Here is a 27,725-nt window from a genome sequence, read left to right as displayed (position 1 = left end):
GTTCCCTCGAGGGGTCTGGACCCCAACGTTGAGAAACTCTGGATCAAACAGTGTGTGTTTTGAGTGTGCACATGCATGTGTGTGTGTTATGGGCCTTTTCCACTACAGGAAATTAATGACCTGTAACTTAACGTGAAGCCATGCTTTTTTTTGAGAACATTACTTGTTTAATTACGTTTCTCAGTAGTGTTCAGGTTCAAAGTTATTTTCAAACTCTTTCAGGAGTGAGATATTACACTACACAGCCAGCGTTGCAATGGTCTATTTTCTCTCAAAAGTGTGTTTTCACCCCAGTCTCTTCAGTGTCCCCTCTCCGTTGTCTGATCAGGGAGCACAGGAGGGGGGCGGCAGCCAACCTGGACTCAAGTGGCTCCAGAGAACTGCTGATAGGAGCTGGTCTGGAGTCAGTCGCCTGCACTCTCTGATCCATTCTGTCGGACTGCTGCTGCAGACGAGACTCCTCATTCATTTAACAACATTGATGTCATGGTATAAAAACATGAAAAAAAAATCAATATTGGCTAGACTTTCCATTTTTTTCTGTCTTTCAACTGCTCTCGTCCAACAAGCAGCTCATAAAAGTGACTACATTTGTCTCAGTGTTGCCTTTTTAAGGATGTACTACATCCAGAACGTTCTGGTTTGCAACACGCAGTGGAAACACGATGCAAAACCTCAAACCGAAGCCTTACGGGTTCTTATAAGTTCAGGTAATGAACGCTTCAGATTACAGGTCGTTAAGTTCCTGTGGTGGAAAAAGAGTAATCAGAGTACTATCAGGTAGAGCAGCCACAGCAGAAAACACAGTGTACCAAAGAAGGTCTGCCAGTCCGCACTGATGATGTCAAACACTTCGATCAGCAGCCAGTCATCACCGCTGCTGCAGCTGTTACCAGCTGGCTGCTGCACATCATGGTGGTTTGCAGCCTGGACCTCGTAAAAACCGACATTTGAGTCCGACGCCTCTGGGACAAACAGGAAGTGTCTCCTGTCCTCACAGGCCAGCGTTCGGCCTGGGCCGGTGCCTGACACCTCTCCATCTTTAAACCTGAAGCGACCATGATGACAGGGGGTCAGACAGGACACTACCTCACTCTGGGAAGGGGTGCCACTATACGTAATGGGCCCCCTGACAACAGCTCTGATACAATCCATACTTATAAGTCCTGTTATGTCACAGGATGTCTGACTGCATCACCAGACAGTCAAACCAAAGGTTTGTGGGTAATGATGTGGACAGTTAGATGATACAATGTGTAAAATTCAACCTTTAGTTTGAATTGTTCGTGTAGCTTTTCGCATTTCAGTGTTCAGTGTTGGCTTCACTGCCTGTGTTTTATTACCGTACAAACAAACAAAAGTGTTACAGGAATCACAGAACACTGTTAACTAGCAAACTTACATGAATTAGTTATTAATTATTAAAGTAAAAGCACATTTAAACCTGGAAACCTGCAACATCTCAATGTACCAGGATATGGCAACGATCCATCAACAGTTCTGTCACATGAGCTCCCTGGACCGGCATCCCAGATACTGAACCGTGACTGCTGTCTGCATGGAGCCTCCAGTGTTTGCTATCAGCATCAGCTGAGGGCTGGAACATGCAGCTGCTTTTATACTTCTACAAATTTTAGGTATGTTTAATGTTTTGAATGCGGCTCCTGACAGACTTCAAATCGACTTATAGCTTGTTTGACATGCAGAGCTGCACAGCATGTTGTTGAGATTTGGAGGCTATGTGCTAAAAACAATGACTCAAAACTGCTAGCTACCACTGGAATACAAACTACACTTGGTGGGCAAGCTAACATTTGTTACAACTTGCTAGCTAATTACAGCAACTTCCAAAAAGCATGGCTATTTAGCTTGTTAGCATTTAAAATCTCTATTTATCCACACCCTCTGCCTTAGACACAGTTCTACCATTTTCTTTTTAGCATGAGTAGTTGTGTTTCTACATGCTTCCAAAGGCAACTGGACTTGTTTGTGGTTCTAGAAGATGTTTCGCCTCTTAGTTGTGCATATGCAGTATATATATAATATATAATATGATACTCCATTAAGTTATATAAAGCTGTAGGGGGGCACAGTCTATTTGGGACATAACTTTTACAGCTAAGCTAATTCTAGCAGTAGACTGATAAGATGATCGGGCATTGAGAAGGATTTGCAAAGTTCATCAAACTTAAGCATCACCATGTGGGTGAATATGAGACAGATGTTTCAGTCCCTTACACCTGCATTAGCTTTGGTCTTGACTGACCAGCTTCATCACTCAGACTATGCTGACAGTGGGGGACAAACCACTGGGCAGAGAGTTTCTGAATCATGTATTTCAGTTTAATGCAAATATATGCGCTGGACCTTATCTTACTTGTGGAGAAGATGATGGGTAAGAACCCAAAGATCAATATCATCAATCAATACAGAGAAGAAGCTTTCTATCCATCGTCACTGTTGGGATGGACAACTTTAATCTAAATTGTTTAGATTAAATCTGCCATCCAACCAACAAACAAGGTCAAGGTAGAAAGGTTCTCATTGATCTCAGCTGGACATTTCAAGTGTTAATGTGTTCACTGTCACTACATAAGCAGTGTGAGTCATGTGCATCACAGTCATGTGACAAACCTCAATGGCAGGTGTAAATATGATCCGGATAGAGACATTATACAGCTACAGGGTACATGATAATGCAGGTGTAAAGGCTGTCTCAGGGTGAGTTGTGTGGTTAATATTCTCATAAAGCTTGTGTGTTATTGTGGAGCTGGTTATATGCTACCCACCAGGTGAGCTTGGGCTCTGGTTGTCCCACCACCTCCACCTCTAGCGTCACTGGAGAGCCCTCCATGACAGTAGCTCTAGACAGGGGCCTGGTGAAGCAGGGAGGGCCAGGTTTAGAGGCTTTTCCCTGGGGAAGAGACTCTGCCTGTGGATGAGGAGGAGCAGGAAGGGGAGGCCCTTGGATCTGAGGAGTAAGCCTGATCTCCTCACGGATGGTCATAGGCTGACAAATGTTTGGGTCTTGGTCTGGAGTTAGTAGATGAGGTGGAGAGGAATGGGGGGTGACATGCAGATTAGCCTTCTGAGCCAAAGCTTGGGTCTGTGATTCTGGCTGAGGAGGAGCAGTGGGCTTGGCAGAGCTGCTGGGGGTCATGCCAGGGTCATGCACACACTGCTGGGTACAGGTGGAAGTCAAGGACTCATGACAGTAGACTGTCTGGAGGCTCTGCTTGCTGTTGAATCTATTACTGCTGGTGATGGTGCTGCTGGATATACTGATGCCACTGAAGCTGTTCGGCTCTGGAGAAATGGGGGCATGGACCTCAGGAAGACCTCCATGACCCTGAGAGAGAGGGTTTCCTTGTTGTGCCCTGAGGTTGTTGCTGGCATGTGGCACACTCTGAAGGTCTGGAGGGGAGGACTGACAATAGATGTTTTTTTGGGTGACAGTAATGCCTGTGGTTAGTCTGCTGATTTGGGGCATGGAGACTGAAGGTGTTTCTTTGATGGTTTGGGTCGAAGGTACATCCTGACCAAGGCCTCTCCTGGAATTCAGGTAAGAACGTGAAGGATTGCTGTCTTGAGGGATGGTTGAGCTGGTTTTTGGGCAAGTTGCATAGGACTGGGTCTTGTGTTTGTGAGGAACAGAGTCTGTGAGGCTGGGGCTCTGAGCAAACCCCCTGGCCTGTGGGATTGAATCCATCTGTGGTTGGGCCTCACTCTGGGATAAGGGGCTTTCTTGTGGTGAACTTAGGCTGCTGCTAACCTGTGGCAAAGTGTGATGACTGTCTGAACGGGAGGACTGGAAGTAAAGGGTTTGCTGGGTACTTGTACAGGTGCTGGTGTTAGTGATACTGTTCCTTTGAGGTTTGGATACTGGGGACGTTTCCGTCCTAATGACAGTTATGGTTTGAGGAAAAGTAGTGCTGCATTTGAGGAACCTAGTGTCATGTGGAAGGGCCAGGTCCTTGTGGACTTCAGGGTCTGGACCATTAAAGGGTGGAGAACAGTAGCTGGACTCGGGGAGGTTGGGACTGTGACTGAGCTCTGCAGTCTGAGGAATAAGATCAGTCTGTGGCAAGGGAGACCTTGCTTTGGAAGCAACATTTAGGCTGATCTTGCCCTGGGTACCTGTCCTCTGAGGCTGCTTGCACTGACTGTTGTGCTCCTTTAATAAGGGCTCAGTTTGTGAGGGGCTCCTCTTCTCTGCGACATCATTGTCATTGTTGGAACAACTGTCTGGAGTGCTGTTCTGGTGGACTGGCTTAGATCCAGAGGGGAGTCTCAGTTCAGGGGTGCCCAGGGAGAGGTCAGAGGCTGTGTTGATCTCACCAGTCCTTAGGATGCTGCACAAAGTGCTGGTGGGCATGCTTGTAGCAGGAACGGTCAATGGGCTCTGGACAAGTGAGCTGGACTCTGATCTGAGCCTGTAACACACACACACACAACAGGAACATAGCCTTAAATCTGTGTGGCCTTCTGGTGGATTCATGGGCTACAGCAACATTGAACTTTCTGCATCATCTCAGTGCAGCTTCAAAGCCGTGTGGCAAACTGCTGCTCATGCCTTGAATCATAATAACATAAAAAGGAATCTTGTTCTGTTGTGACTCAGGGATTTGTCTTAAAACAGACCTGGTGGTGCTGTGAAGACTGGTGGGAGGGGTTGGACAGCTCTCTGTTTGGCTGTACTCTGTCTGTTGTTGGACTGCACCAGTACCAGTCCCACTGTGCTCTGACTGGGCATGGCACTGGTGGCTGTACTGGCTGATGTGGATGCTGTGGGAACTGAAGCAGAAGCCCTCCTCAACATCTGACTGAACCATGTTGGACTCTGGTGTCTCTGCCAGTGAAGGCAGTGAAATGTCATCTGGTGACGCACACTCGTATTCATCATTGGAGAGAGAATCCTCAGTCATCACTTCCTGTTGCTGGAGCTCTGCCTCCAACAGGCCTCCCACTGATGCATCCTGGGTAAAAAGGATTCAGTATTAGACTCACTGCTGTGTGTTATGTACTTGCTTACTCTGAGCTTGACCACACAAAGCCTTAACTGCTTTTAGCAAAATGTTAAAAGTGATCCAGTGCAAGGATTCAAGACTGAAGGTGATCTGATCTGTTCTCCTTGAGCTTGTTAAAAGCCTTGCAGCAGCAGGCCAGAGTACAGAGAATTACAGCAGTGCAAGGAAGATGACTTGAAGGTAAGATGTAATCTTAGCTATTGTCCTCCACTAAAGTCAGCATTTTACCATCCTGGAATCTTGAATATAACCTCCATTTTCACCATTGTCATCGGGTTTAATGGGAACATACAGTGGTGTATCATCAGTAAAGGCATGAAAATTAAAGCAGCATGTTGAAGGAAAATAAAAGAGGATTTGAAACACCACATATGAAATTAACTCTTTAATGAATAACCTGAAGTGCCGTCGTGTTTGATCCACAGGAAGCGACGACCCCCTGCTGTCCCGTTTCTTGTGACTCCTTCCTCTGAAACTCCCTCTGAATGTCTGAGAACAGTGGGCCAATCACAGAGGCAGGGGGCGTGGCCTGAGGCTCAGTGGAGACAGGCTGTAATTGGCTGTGTATGGTGTGGATCCGTCGGTTGACCTCCACTGGGGAGCAGGAGAGGCTGAAGGTGTGAGTGGAGCAGAATGAGGAGGTGAACTTCTCGCTGTACAACTGCTGTCTGCTGCTGAGAGAGAGATAATACAAAGAAACTTTATTTAAACTGTCCAACAGATGGCCGAGACTCGAACCAAACAGCGTTTTCCTTCTATGAAGAAATGAAAGATCAGAACACGACATGACCTTATTACTTTTACTTATTTAGCCGAAAGCAAGTGCTTTTATCTGTTATGCTCTTTGTTCTACAGTTTTTTTCCAGTTTCTCACAGTTTTTATTAAACATGGAGTCTCAGAGGGTCACTAGCATGCCTGCAGACTTGTATATGCATATATCCTATTTCAATTGCAGAATTTATGTTCTGGAAAAAAGCCTGTCATCACAGGCTTTTTTTGTTTCTGGAACGTTTCTTAATGTGCACTGTCCCTGTTCAATAAACCAATAAATAAGAGAAAGAACAATATAAGAGAAAAGGGAACAAGATCACCAAAGTGAGTAGGGTTCAACCTCTGGGGACAATGCACATTCACAACAAATGTTATAAGTCAAGTTTCCATCCAAATGTAGAACAAAAAATGTGCTGAATGAAGAAAATGTGAATGAATGTGAATGAACGCTTGTTTTCATCCAGTCCTGTTGTGTGGAGCTGATTCTCCAGTCTGTGTCATGAAACCATCACAGAAGAAGAGACACGAGACGACGTCGTTCAAAGAGCTTATAGAGGTTTATATGATTCAGATCAAAGGGTTCGTCCCCTGGAGAGCAGGAATATCAGCACAAACCTTCACTGTACCAGCGTACCTGCTCTCTGTCTGTGTGTCTGAATCCTGACTGCGACTCTTTTGTAATGGAGGCTTCCTATTGGCTGCAGTCGGCCTCTTCACAGGAACCTCCTTCCCATCATGCTCGGTGGTCAGCTCGGGGGTGTGGCCTGTTTCCTTCAGCTCATGCTGAAAGTACAGGACAGATTGAGATGAGCCCCATTATCATAATTAAATCTGAGATCTAATATTTTTATTGAGAACGTGAAATATACTCTCAAACATATCTTTCTCTTTTGTGCAGCTCCTCTAGCTTTTATGTTTTTAAACCACAAAGTGTAAGTTTTTCTTTTTGTATTCAACATTGTTAGTGTGATTATTTTTACCATGTCAGCCGCCTCCTGCGAGCTGCGATTATCCGTCTGCTCTTTCTTTTTCAACTTTCTCTTTTCCTTCAACTTCTTCTCTTTGTCTTTGTCTTTCTCTTCTGTCTCACTGTCTTTCCTTCGCTTCCCTTCTTCCTCCTTGTCTTTCTTTCCATCATTCTGCTGCTTTTTGAGTTTCTCCAGCTGAAAACAATGTAAATAATGTGAATAATGTGTAGATCATGTGGCTGATGTCCACTGATTAACTGTCCTGAAGGATGTCTCAGTGTCAGCAGGTAAAATCAAACACAGGTTCTTAAATCTTATTCATTTCTATAAACCTTCAGTTTGGCCTCCAGCTCCATCAGCCCGTCACTCAGCTGTCTGATGGACTCCACCATCTCTGAGTGTTTACTGACCGTCTTCTCTATGTACCGCTGCCCCTCCTCCACCCCTGAAACACACACACACACACACACACACACACACACGCTTTCATGTTAATATTAGATTTTCTGGAAATGTTCATGTTTGTCTTCGCACAGCGCTGCTTCAAACACACAGACACATCAATGAATGTGAACATCTTAGAACGATGGAGTCAAACAAGTTTCAAAATCTGTTTTGACTGAATAAATATTCGAATAAAAGCGGCCGCTCCTCATCATCCTGCTGTGTGTGGCTGCTCACCGTGCAGCCTGACAGCCAGCTCAGCGATCTGACTGATCCTCTCCTCCTGCTGAGGAACCGTCGGCCAGACGAACTTCTCAAACTGCTGGTGGAGAACGGCGACGGCTTCTGTGCTGCGACACTCGGAGGAAAACTTCCCAACGCGAGCGATGGTGGCGCTCGCCTCCTCACACCAGAACTGATACTGTTAATACAAAGGAACACGTAAAGGTCATGCTAATCATGTGTACACACAGTAATACTTCACTACAAATAATACAATAAACAATCTCACATGTGATCAAAGTAAAAATAATAAATAAAAAACAATAATACTACGTTTAAAAGGTAAAGATGTAAGCGATTTCCATCACCTCCTCCATTGCCTGCTGCAGTTTGCGGGTCATCTCCAGTGTTCTTTGGTGGTCGCTGACACTTCGCTCAAAATCTCCCATCTGTCTCTGCAGCTCGTTGATGGCGTCTTCTGCCTCTCGGGCCACGCCTCCGTCCTTGACCTCTGACCCCAGCCGGGCGGTCACGCCCTGCAGACGTTTCCTGAGTGCCTGCAGGATCAGACCGAGCAGAGCGTGACACACCTCCTCTCTCTTCTCTACTGTACCACTAAACTGAGGTTATTTAAGTGTGACGGCTCTGAGACTCAGGCAGACTTTCATCCACCTGCTTTGTTGTGAACTCAGTGGAAAATGGATTCCTGTTTCTTCTTCTGCTGTGGACAACACACTCCTGTCTGGTGTCATGCACCTTTCAGATCTCCATTCCAACAGAATGGTTTATATAACCTCACCATCCCGAGTTTGAGTTCCTCGCAGTGGTTCAGTTTGTTCTGACAAAATTTCAGAAATGACCCATTATATAAATCTCTGAACCTCGTGTCACATGAGGCGTTCAGCTGCTCAGATCAGGAGCTGCACTCACCTGCAGCTTCTCCTCGTACAGCTCCACCTGCTGCAGCTGGTTCCTGACGGCCTTCGTGTTCCTGGTCCTGTCATTTCTCTTCAGGTAGTTAAACTTCAGGTTACTGAAGCGTTTCTTCAGCTCCTTGAAGGAGTCACGAAGCTGAAAATGGAACATCAGAAAAACCAACAGCTGATTTTACATAAAGATCAACTGTTTTCAAACCTCACACATCCGTCAGCTTCAAGAGCTGATGTTGACAGAAGGACTCCTGATGGCTGATCATGTGGATCGATCTGTGGTGCAACTAGTAAACACATGACTGTTGACAAGTCAGATTATTTTTCAATAACATAATAAATTGATTTATCAATAAAATGTCAAAATATTGACAAAGTCCATTGTCAGTTTTCTGAAGCCAGGCAGTCGGCCCACCACTTCGGTCCAGACTGAAATATCTCCACAACTAATAGTTTCCATTCGATTCTGTATACGTTCATGGTCCTGAGAGGATGAATCCTACCGTCTGTTGTGATCCTCTGAATTCTCTAGCGCCACCAGCAGGATGATAAATCTGGTTTTGATTTCGCTGTCTCAACAGTTTTTAGATGGATTTCCATGAAACTGGACCTTCATGTTCTCCTCAAGGGGGAACTGTGATGACTCTAGTGATCCTCTGACTTTTCATTTAGCGCCATCATCAGGTCAACGTGTCCATTTATCCAACACATGAAAAAATAATGACATTTCTATCCAAATAAAAAACAAAAGCATCAACCTGCTGGTGACACTAGTCAGCAGCATTCATTCACCATGACAGTGAACATTTCATGGCAGTCTGTCAGGTAGTTATGGCCTTGATTAAAACCAGGCTGCTAGCTGGTTAAAAATAGTTTTGCACATATATCAATATACACATCAATGTCTTATTGTATCCGTCATTTGTCTTATCGTCGGTCAGACTTCTCTGGCTGCATTTTGTTCGGCTCAGTGTTGATGTAACCGCACGTTGAGGGAACTTTGATAAGACTATTTTTAGAGCAGGACGGCTTAAATCCAGAGGGACATTTCTGGTGTGACAGGAGGATCAGCAGTGTCAAATGGCTGATCTGTTAGCTGAGGACAGCTGAGAGAGCAAAGCAGACAGAGACAGCGAGGTCTATTTGCTGAACAGATGAAGAAGTCAGAGGCTGAGGAGGTTGGACTGAGGCAGAGGGGGAGAAAAGCTGTTGCTTGAGGACAAAACTAACGTTACAAGAGGAGGTACTGAGAGGTAATACAATAAGTTTACCATGAAGTGCATTCAAATAATGCTGAGAACCATGAGGTACCTCAGAGAGTTACCATAAAGTACCAGGAAGTATATTGCACAGTAGGTTGTTGGTTCAAATCCCTGGACCATCTGGTGAAACCCAGGAAAGCGAGTGTTCAGAGCACTAATGTTAAAGTACCACACCAGGCCCACAGAATAGCCTTTTCACTGTGCCCACAATGAACACGTATGAAACCTAGATTCAAATACCTTTCAGAGTTCAGCTCTGTGATCGAGCACTGTACCTCTGGGGATCCTTAATGTGACCCAAAGTACCCTGAATGCCTGTGGTGAGAACAACCAACCCACCAATGAACAGAAATAGAACCAGTCCTCAGCAACAAGTCTCGATTTTGAAAAAGCACCTCATCATCCTCCAGCAACAGATTAATGGAGATTTCCTTCAGGTGACTCAGCAAAGTGGACTCCTTCTGTTTACCCCCCAGCTCACCCCCCATCGCTCTGAGTGAGTGTTCACAGTTGACTAAGTGGTGGTGTCCTGTCACAGCACAGAACTCTGACAGTTCAGCCCTCCAACTCAATTTGTCACCACTGATCTCCTCACTGATCCTGCTTCCTGTAAACACTTTGAGAGAAGTCCAAGAAAAAGATGCGTCAGTGCTGTAAGTGCAGACTGCAATCACACCAAATCTACAAGGAACGGGGCCAAGAGGAGCTAAATGAGATGAAAGTGGTGACCTCACTCATTGCCATAGATGAAGGGTCGGTGATATGGCCAAAACCATCCATCACATATGTGTATACATAATTTTACATTGCAGCATGGTAATTATGTAAATTTGCCTCATGACGCTTGAGTTGAAAAACTAAAGAGGAGCACTCATCGGTTATGATGGTTGATTCTGACTTTATCAACTCTACCACCTGTCAACGATAGAGTGGAAAACAACGTACAGGTAAGGTAAACGCTGTCAGTCGTGAAAGAGGCCAAACGAGACATTATCGAGTCAGAGTCACGTTCCCGCTGGATGTTCGGATGCTGACAGAGAGTATCTTTAACATAAACTGTGTGATGCTTTTATGAATCCTGTCTGTGACTGATGTCCAGCCCAGCTGCTCCTGCAGGTTTCAGTGTGCTGGTGACACGCAGCACCAGGTGCATGATGGGAAATACCCGTGGGCTGACTCTGCCTGTATTTCTGATCTGACTCCCTCCGTCATTCCTCCAACAGCTGCTGCCCTGCTGGTCACAGACACTGCACACTGGACCATTAACACCAGTCAAACCAGTAAAATGTCGAACTGGGGAAATTTTACATTTTACAGTTCCAAAGGTGAACCTCAAGAGGGCGTCAACACGTTTGGTTTTATCATTCACTGCCATCATTCTTCTTTTGTGTCTAGTTTTGCATATTTCAGTCTGGCCTGTAAACTCAAACGGTTTCATCCTGTATTCTGTCGCCACAGTCCCATTTCGTACTCATTTGTTTATTGGTCAATAAGACTGTTCATATCATTTCACATCAACGTGCATCTTCTGAGAAATGAACGAAGTCGGACTTCTCCATTCGCTTCAATGCCTTTTTCTTGAAGCAGCATCTAGTGGACATTAGATGAACTGCAGCTGAACACACGTCATCTCTGACTTTAACACCCAGCTGCCACCACAGTCCAGAAACACGAAGCGTTTTGAGCGTTTTCTAATCCAGCACAACTCTGCTTCTTTTAATTTCCTCTCTGACGACAGCAAAGAATCGCTGGAGGAGCGTTTATGATGCGGCACAGACCGACTCCTGCAGCCACCTGAGGGTCCTTCTGACTTCAGTTATATTTAGAGTCTAATAAAACCGAGCGAGCGGCTGCCTCAGATCACAGCCGTCAGTCGAAGTCAAACAAACACAAACGTACAGATGTCGGAGGATCTATCGCCAGAGATGGAAAATAATATTCATAAGTTTTCATTAGTATGTAATCATCTGAATATGAGAACTGTGTTTGTGTTTCCTTAGAACGAGTTCTTTATATCTGCAGAGTCCACCATGTTTCTACAGAAGCCCAGAGAGGACAAACCTTTTGCGGGTCCCTATTTTCCTATTTAGTTTCCTCAAAAGAACTATGTGTTATTAAATGATTATTGTTATTTCTATTAGAAAATAATTAGGAAATTATAGATCCGAAAGATAAAACAAGATTTCAGAGATTAACGATAAAATTTGCATACAGAAAAAAAAGAAGATCGGAGTACACAGTTTGTATGAAGAGTTAAAACCTGCTGATCAGTGAAGATAGTAAATGTTTATAATCTGACGGACAGACATCTTGCAGCAGCGCCCCCTGCTGGTGGTACTGATGAATAACAACGTCCCAGACCGACTTTCTGTTTCACATCAAACAGGAAGTTGAGGTTCTGGTAAACTCAGACAGGAAAGGTGACAAAAGAATGAAGGTTTCAGAAACCTCTGACAGCTTCAACAACAGATCTCAGCTCAGTTGTCACGACGGTCGATCAAGCCTGTGACCTCACCTGGATGATGTCATCATTGAGTCGACCAGTCAGCAGCTCTCTGCTGCGTTTCTCCTCACGCTGAGCTGCTTCATTCAGCCACGAGACACAGAGAGAGTCCAGAGAGCGAAGACGAGCCTCCAGCTGCTCCACTCTGAAACATGTCCAACCCTAACAGCGTGGACGAAGTACCCGTTACTGAAGTACAAATACAGCAATGGAAAAATACTCCATTACAGGTAAAAATCCTGCAATTTTAACACAGAAATGTATTTCTGAACAAAATGTAGCTAAAGTATCAACAGCACAGTAGTATTATCGGCTTCTTGTAGTAAATGTACTGTAGTAATGTCAGCTTCATGCAGTGAAAGTACAGCAGTACATTCAGCTTGATGCAGTAAAAGTACTGCCTGTGCAGTAAAGTGTCTCCTGTGTCTGATCTCTGTTCATCAGTGTGTTTATACGGAAGCTTCAGTGTCAGAGCAGCATGTTACCGCTGGAGCTACTTTAAATACTTCATGTACGGTTAGTTTAGGCCACTTTTTGTGAAATATTGATCATTTGATCAGTTATTGAAATGAAACGTGAGAACTGAAAACAGCTCAGAGACTCTGAAAGATGAAAGCTGATAAATGTGGTGGAATAAAAAGTAATATTTCCCTCTGAAATGTGTAGAAGAATAACGAGGAAATATGCTGTCGTACACTGTGGTTGATGGCGGTGCAGATGTCTGTCTTCAGCGTTGAAGCTGTTTTAAACAGACTCTGGATCTGCTGCTGGTCTTCTCGATGCCGACTCAGCTCAGCCTCACTGGATCCACATAAACCAGTTGAACCAGTTAAAGGGCCCACAGGGTCTGACTGGAGCAGCGCCTCCAGCTGGACACATAGAGGACAACGCTAAAATTAGTGATGACTCACTTCCTGTATATTCATACTTCATGTCTCACAGGTTCTCACGCCTCCCTCCTGCTCCACTGACCTGCTGGGATGTGAGATGGAAGCTGCTGGTGAGGTTCAGGATCGACTCGCTCTGATGGATCTTGTCCTTCATTGTCTTCTGGAGCTTCAGCAGCTCTGACAGGTCCTCCTCCTTCACTGCTCCTCCCTTCAGCTCCTGCTCCTCCAGGCTGTTCTGGACTGCCCTCAGAGTCCCCCAGCTCTCCTCCATGTTCTCCACCTCAGCGTCTAGTTGCTGGAGAAAGGAAGAGAGAGTCTGATCATTCTGACAATACATCGAGAGGCGAGCAAGAACCCAAAAGAGAGCAGAGCAGATGCATCAGATTCAGAAACTATCCAAGCTTCACATTTGGTGGTCACTGGACATCAACAGGAAAACAGATTTGTAAATGTGATGCTTTTAACAGAACAGCAGTAAAAACACACAGTAATTCAGCTTTATGTGCTGAGTATGAACGTGCTCTAACATCCTGCTCACAGCTCAGTCATCAGCCCAAAATGCTCCAGTGGTCCCAACGTCACAGTCCCAGGAGTCCCAGCCTCCCTCAGAGCCTCACCCACAAGCAGCCCGTGGAGTCCAGAAGACTCATCGGTCCCAAATATTCCAAGAGTCCTACAAGTGTAAAAGTCACAGTGTTTCCAGCATTCCCCAGTACCCGGTAGTCCCAACTGGTACAGTCCCAGTTTTTGTAAAAGCAGCAATGGTTCTAGCAGTCACCAGTCCAACAGTCACAGCTGTCCTGGGAGTCAAGGTTTGGACTAGTGAAGCTCCTGGGACAGATGTGATTACTTGACCAGTAGTCCCAGATGTCCCAGTCAAAGCAGACCCAGGAGCCCCAAGAGTCCATCGAGCAGCCAACAGTCCTTACAGTCCAGGAGTCCCATTGGTTCTAGTTGTCCAGTGAGTACCAACAGATCCCAACAGTTTCAGAGCTCCAAAGATCCCACAGTCCCATCAGTCCCCACGGTCCAACAGTTATAATGTTCTCATCATGAAAACGTCCCAGAAGCTCAAAGTAAAAATACTCACTTTAAAATGTGGTCTGGCCTGGCTGAAGTGCTCCAGCAGTTTGGAGGTCTGCAGTTCTGAGCCCAGATCCATCATAGTGCAGGAGTCCAGCAGCTCAGAGACAGAATTCAAGTCCTGCAGGCTCTGAAAACAAGTAACTAAGTACATTTACCTAAGTACTATACTTTGGTACAATTTTGAGGTACTTGTACTTTGAGTACTCCTATTTTACTCTTCTTGATACCTAAAGGTACTCCACTACAGTTGTTTTGCAGTTCAAGTTATATTACCTTGCGGTAGGAGTACAGATTAGGCTCGTCACTTGTCTCTGGTGCAGTGTACTCAGTACCTTGAGCAGTCTCTCCTGGTACTTCCTGCAGTACTCCTGCTGCTGCTGGATCTGGATTTGCTGCTGACTCTGTAGCTCGTTCACTTCCTGTTTGTTTCTGCTGAGTTGCTCCAGCGTCTGCTGCACCACAGCCAGCGCAGACTGCAGGTTTAACGATGCCCCCGACGCCTGACACAAACAAATATCACACTTTTTCAGCTGCACAGCAAAGATTTTTCTTGATGACTCACAGAAATCTTGTCTTAAATTGTCCTGCACTGTATTAAATGTACTAACAGACAGAATCCTTTCATTTCCTTTTTTCTGATCTCATGCAGTTTTGTCTCATTTGACATAACTTCATCTCATCTCATGTAACCTTAAAGCACATCCCATCTCATCAGTCTTGTTACCATGGAAACAGCGTGGGCGTAGGTGTTTCCCAGTTCCTGAGCGGTGAGGAACTTCTGTAACGTCGCCTGCCAGCAGGTGTCGACCTGCTTCTTCTTCACTGGTGGTCTGGAACTGGTGTTAGCGCCGACAGCTTCCCCCTCTGCCTGCTTCTGCTCCTCTTCCTCTTCATCTGGTCTCCTCATGTAGATCTCCTTCAGTTTTTCCATCTCTTCGTCCACCTGGAGAACAGGAGCACCTTCATCATAGACTTCAGATTTCCTCACCAGCGCCCCCCAGTGGCTGCATTACACCCCACAGTCGCACAGAACAAACGTCACACTGACGATTTGCTCTTCGAACCCTTCGGACACTCATTCTGCATACTGAGTGCAGGGACTGGTGTAAATATTTCTGCACTTTAAGTAAAAACTTGAGAGCAGGAGTTGAAATATTTTTTCACTGTAAATTTCACTAACTGTACGTTGCATTCCAACTTTGCTGGTTTGCATCATTAAATGTTAATTTGAAATAATAAAATATTTTACTTTAGCTAGCAGGCAGTGGATCGTCTCCAGCAGCTGCAGCAGAGCGATCCAGTGAACTCTGGCTGCAACACTTTCAGTTTTCCTCTGTAACGGGACACCTGGACAGACTCTGACCTGCTGTGCCGTCCTGAGGAAGGTGACGTAGGGTTGCAGCAGCTGCAGGTTTGAGTTGATCTTTCGGTTCAGACTGTGCAGCTCCTTCAAGACCAAATCAACCTGACCGGCAAGTTCAGGACTCAATGAAGCGTTTGGGTCAGCAGCAGGTGGACCAGGCCGAGCGGTGCTGGGTCTGCCCAGGCTGCCTCTCTTCAGCTGCTCTGTCAGGGCCTTTAGAGGGGACAGCCGTCTGCTGGGTTCACTGGGAGGCAGGGGACTGGTTCTGCTGGTCATATCTGTGTGTAGAGCTCTGATCTGATCCAGGATCTGCGTCATGTTCTCTGCGTCCTGACCTGCAGCCTGGAGACAAACAGGCAAAATGATCTGTTCAGCAGGAAGCCAGTTAAGCATAGCTGCTGATTTCATCCAAAACTGATCCAGAATCTGAAAATGAATTTATGCTGCAGAAAGTGTTTTAAAGTGAAATCCTCTGTACAAACGTCACTGTGGGAGATATGAGCTAACACACAAGGTGCCACCACAGTGAGAGCAGATTCAACGCAGTGTGTGTGTGTGTGTGTGTGTGTGTGTGTGTGTGTGTGTGTGTGTGTGTGTGTGTGTGTGTGTGTGTCTACCTCAGCCTGTGTGTGCAGCTGCAGGTGTGTGTTCAGAGTCTCTTCTGCCTCAAAGAGCTGCTGTCCTGCTTCAGAGCTGTTAGACAACAAACTGCTGCCCTGCTGCACCCAGCTCCAGATCTACACACACACACGCACACACACACGCACACACACACACACGCACACACACACACACACACACACACACACACACACACACACATTATAGGGACATTAGTGTGACTGTTACTGAAAAGAAGAGAAAGAAAATGTCACCTTCTCCACCAGGTGTTCACATGACGACAGCAGCTGCTGCTTCTGATTGGTCAGGCGAGTGTGGTCCTCTCCACATTGAGTCCCGTTTCCCAGCATGCTCTCCTGCCCTGCCACCAGCCCACTGCCAGAGGAGAAGAAAATCAAGCAGGTCCTGTTTTCACAAACAGAAGCTTGTTCTGACTGAACAGTGAGATTCTGAAAGGCACACTGATGAGCGTCCAGAAAGGTCTGGATCTGTTGTTAAAACGGGGACACGTGGATCACCGAGCATGTGTGCAGGACTTTACCAGTTTTCCTACCTGGTGGTGTTTGCAGCTGCAGCTTTCTGCTGTCTGGTCTGGTCCTGTTTCCTGCTCAGTTCAGACAAACTGACGTCGCTTTCAGCCTGAGAAAAACACACAGCTGCTGGTGTCTGCAGATATCTCAAAAACTCAACAGTGTTTGATTCTGTCTGCTGATTGGTGGAAGGTATCACCTCTGATCTAGATCCTCTGGTCTCCTTTGATCTGGATCCAGGCTGCACATCCTGTGTGGATTCAAGTGGCAGCTCGTTGGTCTCTGATCTGAATCCAGAGTTCATTTCTCTTCTCTCCTCTGAACTGGCTCTAGGATGTAGGTCTGTGGTCTCCTGTGATCTGGGTTCAAGCCACAGGTCTCTGGTTTGCTCTGATCCAGATCCAGATTTCAGATCTGACTTGGATTCAGGCTTTTCATCAGACCTGGACTCTCCAGACTGCAGGTTACTGGATTCATCTGATCTGAATCCAGAGTCCACAGCTCGACATTGCTCTGATCTAGACCCAGATTTCAGATCTAATCTGGATTCTGGATGAACATCTGATCTAAACCTTGGCAGAAACTCTTTGGTCTCCGTTGATCTGGATCCAGATTGCAAGTCTGATCTTGATTCGGGCTGCAGGTCTTTGCTTTCCTCTGATCTAGATTCAGGCTTTAAATCTGATCTGGGTCCTGACTTTAAGTTTCTGGTCTCCTCTGAGCTGGATCCAGTGGACATGTCTTTGACTGGCTCTGATTTAAATTCCGGTTTCACATCTAATCTGGATTCTGAATGCATGTCTGATCTCGATCCAGGCATCTGGCTGAAACTGGATCGAGGCTGAAGGATTCTGGCCTCCTCTGATTTAGAATCTGACTGGAGATCTGATGCGGATCCAGCCTTCAAATCTAATTTGAATCCAGATTGCAGGTTTCTGATCTCCTCTAGTCTGGATCCAGTCTTAAACTTGAATCTGAATCCAGGCTGCAGATCTGATCTGGATTCAATTTTCAGATCTGCTCCTGATTCAGGGTTTAGATTTGATCTGGATCCAGGGGTCATGTCTTTGATTGGCTCTGATATAGATTCAGGCTTCAGATCTGATACAGATTCTGGCTGCATGTCTGATCTGGATCCAGGCAGAAGACCTGTGGTGTCTTCAGATTTGGAATCTAACTGGAGGTCTGAACTGGATCCAGCCTTCACGTTTAATTTGAATCCAGTTTGCAGGTTTCTGATCTCCTCTAGTCTAGATCCAGTCTTAAACTCTAATCTGAATCCAGGCTGCAGATCTAATCTAGATACAGGGTTTAGATCTGACCCAGATTCTGGGTTTAGATCTAATCTGGATCCAGGGGCCATGTTACTAGTTGGCTCTGATCCAGACTCAGGCTTCACATCTAATCCAGAGTCTTGTTGCATGTCTGATCTGGATCCAGGCACTTGGTCTGATCTGGATCCAGGTGGAAGGTCTGTGGTCTCTCTAGATTTAGAATATAACTGGAGGTCTGATCTGGATCCAGCCTTCAAATTTAATTTGAATCCAGATTGCAGGTTTCTGATCTCCTCTAGCCTAGATCCAGTCTTAAACTCTAATCTGAATCCAGGCTGCAGATCTGATCTAGATTCAGGCTTCACATCTAGTCCAGATTCTGGCTGCATGTCTGATATCGATCCAGGTGCCTGGTCTAATCTGGATCCAGGTGGAGGGTCTGTGGTCTCTTCAGATTTAGAATCTAATCTGAGGTCTGATCTGGACCCAGACTTCAGATCTAATTTAGATCCAGACTGCAGGTTTGTGGTCTCCTCTGGTTTAGGTCCAGGCTTTAGATCTAATCTGAATCCAGGCTGCAGTTTTGCATTGGATCCGGATTGGAAGTCTCTGGTCTCCTCTGATGTGGATCCACACTTCAGATCTAGTCTTGATCCAGGCTTCACATCTGATCTGGATCCAATCTGCAGGTCTCTGGTTTCCTTGGTTCTGGATTCTGACTCCAGGTCTGTGCTCTCTGCTGATGCGGACCCAGACTGCAGGTTTTGGTCCAGGATCTTGTCCATTGTGAGACTCCAGTCCTGAAGAGGAGACAGGCTTGATGTTGTTAAGCGTCTTTCGTCATTGTTTCATTGATTACTACAAATTGTACTTGGGGTACTCTGCTGTTGGTATAAATACTGCGTGTCTGCCTCTTTTCCATACTCTCCCTGTTAATAATCTACATGTTATATTCTCACTGCTGTCGCTGACAGGATGAAATGTCTCACTGGGATCTGACCAGTTCCACCTCTGGGAGCTGGTTTTAGCAACTTGATTTATCAGCGTTTCATTTCCTGATTTCTGCTGCTGATGATGCTGAATACTGTTGACAGTAACTTCACATATTCACCTGGCTGTAGGTGTGTCCTAAAAATACACACATCATCACACAGCGTGAGAAACAAAACATACGAGGGATGAGACGGATTTAACGAGCATCTTAATCCTACGATGCTGTTGGGAAACGATGCTCGGCTTCATTCAGCTCGGCTCTTTGATGTCAGAGTTATCGCTGTGCAGATTTTCCAGCAGACAGAATATTTTTAAATTCAGTCATCGGAGAGTCGAGAACGCCTTCAGTAGCTGTTAACACTGATGACCAGATTTAAACCTGCAGTGATAACCTGCGCGTGTTCACACCTCGTTCACGAAGGCAACAGCTCGTTACTCATGCAGCTTCTGGGCTGAGTCTCAGACTGACCTCCACTGACGACCCTGCCGTTCACATGTGGTTTAGCTGACACAGGCTAACGTGTATCAGGCTAAAATAATCCTGTTAATTCTCACTCAGTTTATTTCCAGATAACTGTGAGCTTGAGGATTGGTTTGTTAATGATGGATGAAGTTATCTTGCTTTAGAATATGTTTGAATTGACTGAGACTGAAAGAAGAGTTTGTGAGCTGAATGGCCTGTTTCCACCGGAGCTTACAGTCCACGTCAACGTGCTCGCTGCTGTGCTCATCTCTTACCTCAGAGCCGGCCTGTCTGGACTCCTGTTCTTTCTCGTGGAGCAGGATGTCGTCCTCCACCTGTCGGAGCCGCAGCCGGACAGCCTGGTCCGCTCTCCTCCTCCGATCCTGAAGCATCTCCACCAGCTCCTCCAGCCTCAACGCCATCCCCCTGCTGCACTGGGAACTCTGGGAAGAGGACGCAGCATCAGCATCAATCCACACAGTTAACAGCAAGTCAACAGCAGGCTGAGGCAGTGGGACAGGTGAGTCAGAGGAAGGCAAAACAGGTGATGATGATCAGGTGGATGATGAAGGCTCATTCCAGGAGCTGACTGTGTAACAAGCTGCTGAACATGTGAAAACTGCAGCTGCAAATTCAATAAGAATAAGACATTTTCTCAGTAAATGTGGCTCAGAGCTCTTAGATATTGTCCAGCTGAGACTCTTTCACCTCCTCCTCTTCCTCTTCACCCTGCAGTACTCCTCCTCTCCTCTGGAGGGCCTCAGTCCTCTGCAGATGTCTGAGTTTCTGCAGAAGAACGTTGCTGCTTGTCAAGACCTGCATCGATTTTCCCAGAAGATCTGAAATGAAAAGACAAAAGAGACGACTAACACCTGTGATTGTCCACCTACAACAAACCAGCCGACGGATAGTTTAAACCAGGTTATCTGAGGTTTCCACCAGTTTATACTGGTTTAATCCAACTATACAAAAACTCAGAGGCTTAAACCAACTCTGCAGCAAAAGCAAACCAGTTCAAACCAGTTCACTTCATCTTTAAACCAGCTCATCTGTGGTTCAAACCAGTATGTCTGGAGAAACTCGTTTCAAATCAGTTTAGTTTCAGCCAGTTTAAACTGGTTTATCCCTCTCTTAAGGTGGGGGAACGATAACATTTTTAAAAAAATATCTGATTATCCTGTCGCAGGGTTTTGGGGTTCTGGAGGATATCCCATCATGCCTTGTGTGTGAGAAATGTTCAGGCCGACACAAAGACAGACACATTCACATCTACAAGCAATAAAATGAAAATGAAATCAGTGATAATATATTTGAGCTGCAGCTGTGTGTAACACTATAAATACTGTGGCTAAGATTAGCACGGCTCACCTCGCCTCATGGAGTCGTATGTGAGCTGCACTTCAGTTCGTCTGTCGCCGTCTGGTCTGATCTGCAGCTCCTCAGCTCTGTCAATACAGACAGCAAACTGCACACACACACACACTCACACACACACACACACATACGCACACACACACACACACACACACACCACGCAGGGTTAGCATGCTAACATATGCTAATTAGCACCAAACACAAAGTCCAGATGAGGCTGAGGAGAATGTCATGAGCTTCGCTGATATCTGATTACAAATCAAAGTATTGGACACATGTTGACCTGAAGGTGGCGCTAGATGAATAGTTAGAGCATCAATGAAGTTATTACAGTTCATCCTGAGGGGAACATGAAACACCAACAGCTGTTGAGATGTTTAATCTGGACAAAGCCACACTCTGTTAGCGTCGGAGTTTTTTATTGACCAAACCCGCCTCTGAGGTATCTCTTCAGTCCCGAACTGAGAGTCAGGTTTTCAGGTCTGATAAACCCAGCTGACCGCTGACCCTCGGTGGCGGTGGCGATCTCGTTAACTGTAAAGTCTTTGATTGACACGTCTTCCATCGTCTGTGATAGGAGAGTTTTGTCTTATCTGTTGCTGTGGCTGCTTTCAGCTCGTTAAACTGAAGCACAGACGATTAAAATAGGACTCACTGTTGGACTGTTCTAGATAAAGGCTGCAGCAGGTGACCGTCGGCGGGCAGCAGGTGTTGCTAATAAAATGTCAGCCAATGAGCACGGCTCACCACGACACGCCACAGATTCAGCACCGCCGGAGGAATGTGAGGCTCAGAGCCAAAACAAATGTCCTTCACGGGGACACGAGACAAGAGTTAATCACATCCATGTCCTGCTGTTTAACCACAGGGGACGACACACTGCACCTGCGAGAACTTTACTGCCCACAGCGAGGGGGTCAGGGGTCAGAGGTGAATAGATGAACATATATTCCTGTGACTCAGATTACAATGTGTCTCCATTCGAGACATTTGATTATAACGAGGTGAAGGTCCACGAACACCTCCATTGCTAAACTACTCATAACCACAGGAGAACGCTGGATATTTCAGAAAAGTGCGTTTGAAGTTGTTTCCTGGAGGTTGAAAACTTAAAAACATCATTAACAAACTGTGGTCAGTCTCATTTTGGCTCTTGGGATTTTAAAAGCAAAGTTTAAACTGTGATTAAAGTTGGTTTTTAACATTTTGTTGCTCTGTATCTTCAGGCGGTCTCTACCTCCAGCGCTCGACGGTAAAACTCTGCCGCCAGCATCAGGACTTCCTGTCGTCTCTGGAGCAGGTGCAGCAGCAACGACCATCCCTCGTTCAAAGATGCTTCCATGGACTTGTGCACCTCCTCCTCCTCCTTCTGTTTCTTGTTCCTCCTCTTCTCCGCTGTCCCTTCATCCCTCCTCCTCCTCTGCTCTGCCTGTCGGCTCTTTTCTACCACAGCCAGCACTTCCCTCTCATGTTTCTGGAAAACCAACAGATGGTAAAAAAGACGCTAAACTCCAGGAACACAAAGATGAAAGAAATGCCAGCAGAACAGAAGCCAGACAGGAAGTGATGTCGGGACTTCGGCTGTCTATTTCCTGTTTCGGCCTGTTTTACCTTGAGTTTCTCCATCAGCTGCTGCTGTTCCTGGATCAGTGTCTGGTTTTCTTCCTGGTTGGATCCGATCTCACAGAGGCCTGGATGGACCTGGACCAGCTGGAGGTGGACCACAGACCCACTCTGCACACACACACACACACACACACACACGCGCACACACACACACACACACACACACACACACACACACACACACACGATTGCACATTGATGATGAGAGCAGCAGTTGTTTTTTCTCTCCACAGAGCGACATGTTGACCACTTTAGGTGAAAAGGAGCTGCATGTATCCCTGTACACGTGTGTGTGTGTGTGTGTGTGTGTGTGTGTGTGTGTGTGTGTGTGTGTGTGTGTGTGCTGCATTCCTCTGGATGATACAGTATCTCTGGCATGTCGACTGAAAAGGACACAACATGACGCGTGACCGCCCCCCCCACCCCCCCCCCCACCACCACACACACCACACACTTTAAAAACAATACCAATACAATCCCAGATACATACACACATTTTAGAGGCATCAGCTGTTAGACTCTCTCTCTCTCTCTTTCTCTCTCTCTCACACACACACACGCATGCACTCATGCACGCACGCATGCACGCACGCACACACACACGGCACTCACTTCCCTTCATGGTAGCATCAGTAAATAGTTTGTGCTATAACAGGAAACAGCACATGGGCAGAAAAGTGGCTTCAGACGAACTGAAAGCTCCTCCTGAAACCGATTCTGAAGGTTTCCAAGCTGCAGCTAATTTAAAGAAAGCTAGCTGATATCCAGCTAAGCTAACAGTTTGATAGCAAAGTTTAAGCTGACAAAAGTCAAGTCAGGACTAACTGTCTGTGAAGCTTAAACGAAGCTCACAGAAGTCAGTTACAGTCTGAAAATCAGAAAGAAGGCAGGCTCATAGGTAATTAAAGTCAAAACTATCAGACTCATTGCTAACTGAAAGATAAAAAGGCAAACTAACTACAGTCAAAGCTAACAGTCTGATAACGTTAGCTAACTGAAGTCACAGTTAAGTTTAAGTTAAGTTTAAGTTAACTCAGGTAGCAAACTAAATTCAAAGTTAAGCTCACTGCAGTCATTGTATGTCAAGTTCTCTAAAGTTGAAGCTAACAGTGCAATAGCTTCAAAGCTAATGTGGCATTCACGCTGTTTCAGAATGGGAAACATCAGAAACATCCACATATTATTTAAAGACGTTTCTCGCTTTGTAGGAAGCCCAGATAAATGACATTTAATCTAATTTACTGATTTTTAACATGTTACTTGTTGCTATTGGCTAACAAATGAAACCAGATCGGTTTGATTGATCGATTGATGTCGTGGTAGGATTTTGCAGCTGTTTTACCAACTTTGACGGCATTTTTACTAACAGAGACCAACAGAGGTTCCTGCTGACCAGGCTGAAGGTCAATAACTGTAGGATTCAGAGTCACAGCAGCATCTTTGTTACAGCGTCATGTGACCGTCCTCCACGTCATGTCTTTCCTCCATGTTATTCTGGACACCAGCGTCAGGTGGAGGCCTTGTTATTGACCTACAGTCTCAGCTCAACAAGCTGAACGTCCTTCGGTCTCTTTACATACCTTGAGGACAGAGACGACAATCTGTGATTGGCCGGCCTGGATGGCGATAGTGCTAAGAGTGGTGAAAGACAGCTTCATGCTCCCTCCTCCTCCTCCTCCTCCTCCTCCTCCTCCTCCTCCTCCAGTTCTCCCCTCTGACTTCTTTTGTCCTCCACATGTCAGCGTCTCTTCAGTCTCTCCGGTCGTCATGAAGACAGACTCAGTCCAGGATCCTGTTGTCAGCTGAGGGATGGACGATCCTTCTGTCTTCGTCTGGGATCACCTTAAGATCGTCTCTTATTTTTAAAGTGATGTTTTCAGTAGACGTCAGCAGATTCACTCACAGCTCTGATGCTGTTTGTGTTGGGAAGTATCTGGTTCCCAGTGTGAACCCCTGCCCAGACCAGTCCAGACCAACCGCTGTGGTCCAGTTGCTGCTTGTTAGCTTCCTGTTCTTTGAACTCTGACAGTCGGATCTCCTGCAGAACAACAGAGGGCAAGAAATCGGTTCTCTAAAGGTTATAGAGAAAACCTTTATAAGATTAAAGACTGACTGAGCGACCAACCAAACGTCCAGAGCGGAAATGAGAGAACTTTGTAAAGGACGAGTCAGTGGTGGAAGCTGGATTCTCATTTTTCCATTGAATAAGATGTATGGGCATTTATTTTGAGAGCTGGCTGTGATCTGGTGAACCTGCATGTCGAGCCGGGTCAGTCTGTACATTAGCTGCTAACATTAGACTCTTCTTCTGGATTTAGACGATATCAGATTCCTTCAGCTTTAATCGTCAGATGTGGCTTCGGAGCAGTTCGTCATTATCACCTTACAAAGAAAACGACGCGGCAGCCGTCACTAAATATAATGATGCTGCTGCTGAACATAATGATGGGAATAAAGACAAAGAAGTTCCTGCTACTAACTATGAACTATGGGAAATTCACCTGCTTCTCTAGACGCAGGTGAACTGTGAAGGTGACTTCATGAACATACAGGTGAAACGTTTGTCAGTGGGAGTTGAACCCTGAAACAGATGAATCATATCCGTCTGATCTCGTCTTACTTCATTCTGTGGCGCTCACTGGGCGACCAGCCTCATCAGTATTTTTGGATGTTTGAGATCTTTTTTTGTCCATGAGTGAAAATTAGACTCTTTCCTGTTTCTGAAAACTCAAATGATCCACTGAAACGAGAAATGAGAAAAATCTCCTTCTGTTGCCTGTTTTCAAACATTTCTGAATTCTCAGAGCAGATTTTTTATTTCAAGAATTTCTTTTGAAATTCAGAATTCAGATTTTACTCTCAAACAGCAGCAGCTCATCATATAAAACATGCAGGTCCAAGTTTCTAATAACGTGCATTTAATAAAAGCTCTATAAGTAGTAATCAATGGTTTTTTAAAGGTTGTTGATGATGCTTCATAAGTCATTAATTAAAACAAATGTGGGGTCACCAGGTCACCAAACGTCTCTCTGGATGTTTATTCTTTCTCTTTGGCAGAAATACAGTTAGAACAGTTAGTCATGCATTAATAAATGCTTTAGAAGTTATCAATAAATGGACTTTGGTCCAGTTTTTCAGTGATTTTTCATGACCTGACAGCTCAAACTCGGGTCAGCTGATGGTTATCAGTGATAATCTTTTTCTGTGACGAGTCCAGCAGGACAGAAAAAAAGTTATCAGACTTCAGTAGAGTCTGTTAAAAAGCTGACGGTGAAAAAAGACAGTTCAGATCGTTTAATGTGAGGTGGAAACATAATGATGAGTTATTGAAAAGGATAATCTGTCTCATGACAGGATACAGAACGAGGGCTTTGATGTTGTGTTTTTAGGAGTCTGACTCAACGATGAACGAGCAGAAAACGTTCATCCAAACTGTCCTTCAGTCTCACGGTCGTCATTTCAATTCATCCTTTCTAACGCGGCTTCAGCTCAGATCATGAAAAGCAGTTTGTGGCTTCGCTGAAACAAACTGAGAAACGTAAAGTGATGATGGATCTTTTTAATTCCCTCAAACATTTGTCAGTTTCTGTTTCAGCAGCTTTTTCAGATTCACATTTATCCATATTTAAAGTCTGTGACTCACATCGCACATAAAACAACAAACAACAAACAACAACACAGAAAGACAAAACAAACGTACCTGAGACACGTTCATGGAGATCAGGACGTTTCCCTGCTGCCGCCGAGACTGAAAAAACACTCTGAGAGGAAACACAGCTGAGAGAGAGAGAGAGAGAGAGACTGAAGAGAGAGAGAGAGAGAGAGACTGAAGAGAGAGACTGAAGAGAGAGAGAGAGACTGAAGAGAGAGAGAGACTGAAGAGAGAGAGAGAGAGAGAGGCTGAAGAGAGAGAGAGAGAGAGAGAGAGAGAGAGAGAGAGGCTGAAGAGAGAGAGAGAGAGAGAGAGAGAGAGAGAGAGAGAGAGAGAGAGAGAGGCTGAAGACAGAGAGAGAGAGAGAGAGAGAGAGAGAGAGGCTGAAGAGAGAGAGAGAGAGAGAGAGAGAGAGAGGCTGAAGAGAGAGAGAGAGAGAGAGAGAGAGAGAGAGAGACTGGAGAGAGAGAGAGAGAGAGAGAGAGAGGCTGAAGAGAGAGGGGGGGCAGAGAGAGAGAGAGAGAGAGAGAGAGGGGGGAGACAGAGAGACAGGCAGGGAGGGACAGGCAGGGAGGGACAGGCAGGGAGGGACAGACAGGGAGGGACAGACAGGGAGGGAGGAGGTAAAAATAGATGTGGTTTCCAGTTGGATTATCAGTCAGCTGAGTGACAGAGAGACATCTGCCTTCCATAAACAAACACTCTCTCTCTCTGTTTCAATGAGAGAGTTCAGATTTATCTGCATGAGGAACAAAACGAAGACATGAAAGACAAAGACAACGCCACTGGTTAACCACTAAAACCAGTAACTATGAAGTAATCCCATTTGAAGCTACTTTCTCTTCTTCTCCTTCGTCTCAGAGACAAAGAGACAAAGACTGCTCTTCTTCTGTCACGTTGGAGGATCAGTTTCGTCCTGCAGATGCCGTCAGAGAGCACATGAAATATGATGACCAGTCAAACAAAGGACACGTGAAGGAGGAAACACTCAGCTCCTTATTTAGAGGAAAAGTTCAACGTGTAGAACGTCATTTCCAAAGACCTTTGAAAGGAACTCAGTGCTGAAAAAAATGCAGATTATCATCATTTAGGGACAAAACTTTTTTATTTTTGAGTATTTACTCTTGTGGGCTTGAAGACGTCCAAACATGAGGTCAGACAGAGAATCATGTTTTTCTTCGACCTCGTGTCCTGTGTCTCTGTACAGGAGCTGGTTTCTCCAGCTTCACGCCTCCTCGCTGCAGCTGCAGCTCGTTTTATTTCCATTTTTGAGGTTCTTCTTGTACAGGAAGCAAACATCTTCAGGATCCTACAGAATTATGAATTAATGGATATTTTAAACCAACATAGATAGGCAGATATACGTATAGCTGAGGGACGATCCTCTGCGGATGATGAAGATGAATCTTCAGAAGACAAACTGTTTGGACACGCTGCAGCTCCACACGCTCTCTGCAGCTTCAGAGGCCACCAAACTGAAATGAAATGGACTGAAAATGTGAAACTCTTCATGTACCGCTGACGGAGCTGCTGCTGCACCCTGACGCCGGCCGTCACCGCGGGGGGCTTCAGGACGGACCAGCGCCGCCCTCTTCCTGCCGGCTCTTCACAGAGAAACAGGAAACAGACCAAACTCACTTTAACTCGCTGTCACACGGACTCGCTCGCTCAGCGCAGGAAACGTTTCTCTGATAAAACCTTTAAAAAAACAACATTCAGGAAACTT

At 45.6% G+C, this 27,725-nt stretch overlaps 1 protein-coding gene across 1 annotated transcript; it reads right to left on the bottom strand.

The window, feature by feature from the left end:
• Positions 1 to 697: 697 nt before the first annotated feature.
• LOC139340684 (centromere-associated protein E-like) lies at positions 698 to 24,085 on the bottom strand. Its single transcript, XM_070976596.1, has 27 exons — positions 23,928 to 24,085; positions 22,333 to 22,455; positions 21,959 to 22,195; positions 20,716 to 20,812; positions 20,056 to 20,186; positions 19,623 to 19,790; positions 16,817 to 18,691; positions 16,641 to 16,726; positions 16,342 to 16,462; positions 16,084 to 16,203; positions 15,467 to 15,808; positions 14,828 to 15,046; positions 14,436 to 14,603; positions 14,108 to 14,230; positions 13,100 to 13,312; positions 12,823 to 12,996; positions 12,140 to 12,289; positions 8,364 to 8,504; positions 7,802 to 7,990; positions 7,449 to 7,632; positions 7,100 to 7,212; positions 6,780 to 6,962; positions 6,434 to 6,582; positions 5,425 to 5,698; positions 4,642 to 4,976; positions 2,790 to 4,433; positions 698 to 1,048 (listed from the first exon to the last, which is right to left on the bottom strand). Exons 1-27 carry the CDS (start codon positions 24,003 to 24,005, stop codon positions 766 to 768), a joined length of 7,920 nt encoding a protein of 2,639 aa, XP_070832697.1. The 5' UTR covers positions 24,006 to 24,085; the 3' UTR covers positions 698 to 765.
• Positions 24,086 to 27,725: the final 3,640 nt, after the last annotated feature.

This window comes from Chaetodon trifascialis, chromosome 12, assembly GCF_039877785.1.
Source record: "Chaetodon trifascialis isolate fChaTrf1 chromosome 12, fChaTrf1.hap1, whole genome shotgun sequence".
Taxonomy (NCBI): domain Eukaryota; kingdom Metazoa; phylum Chordata; class Actinopteri; order Chaetodontiformes; family Chaetodontidae; genus Chaetodon; species Chaetodon trifascialis.
The sequence above is the reverse complement of the archived record's forward strand: the minus strand, read 5'-3'. Positions and strand labels throughout refer to the sequence as shown.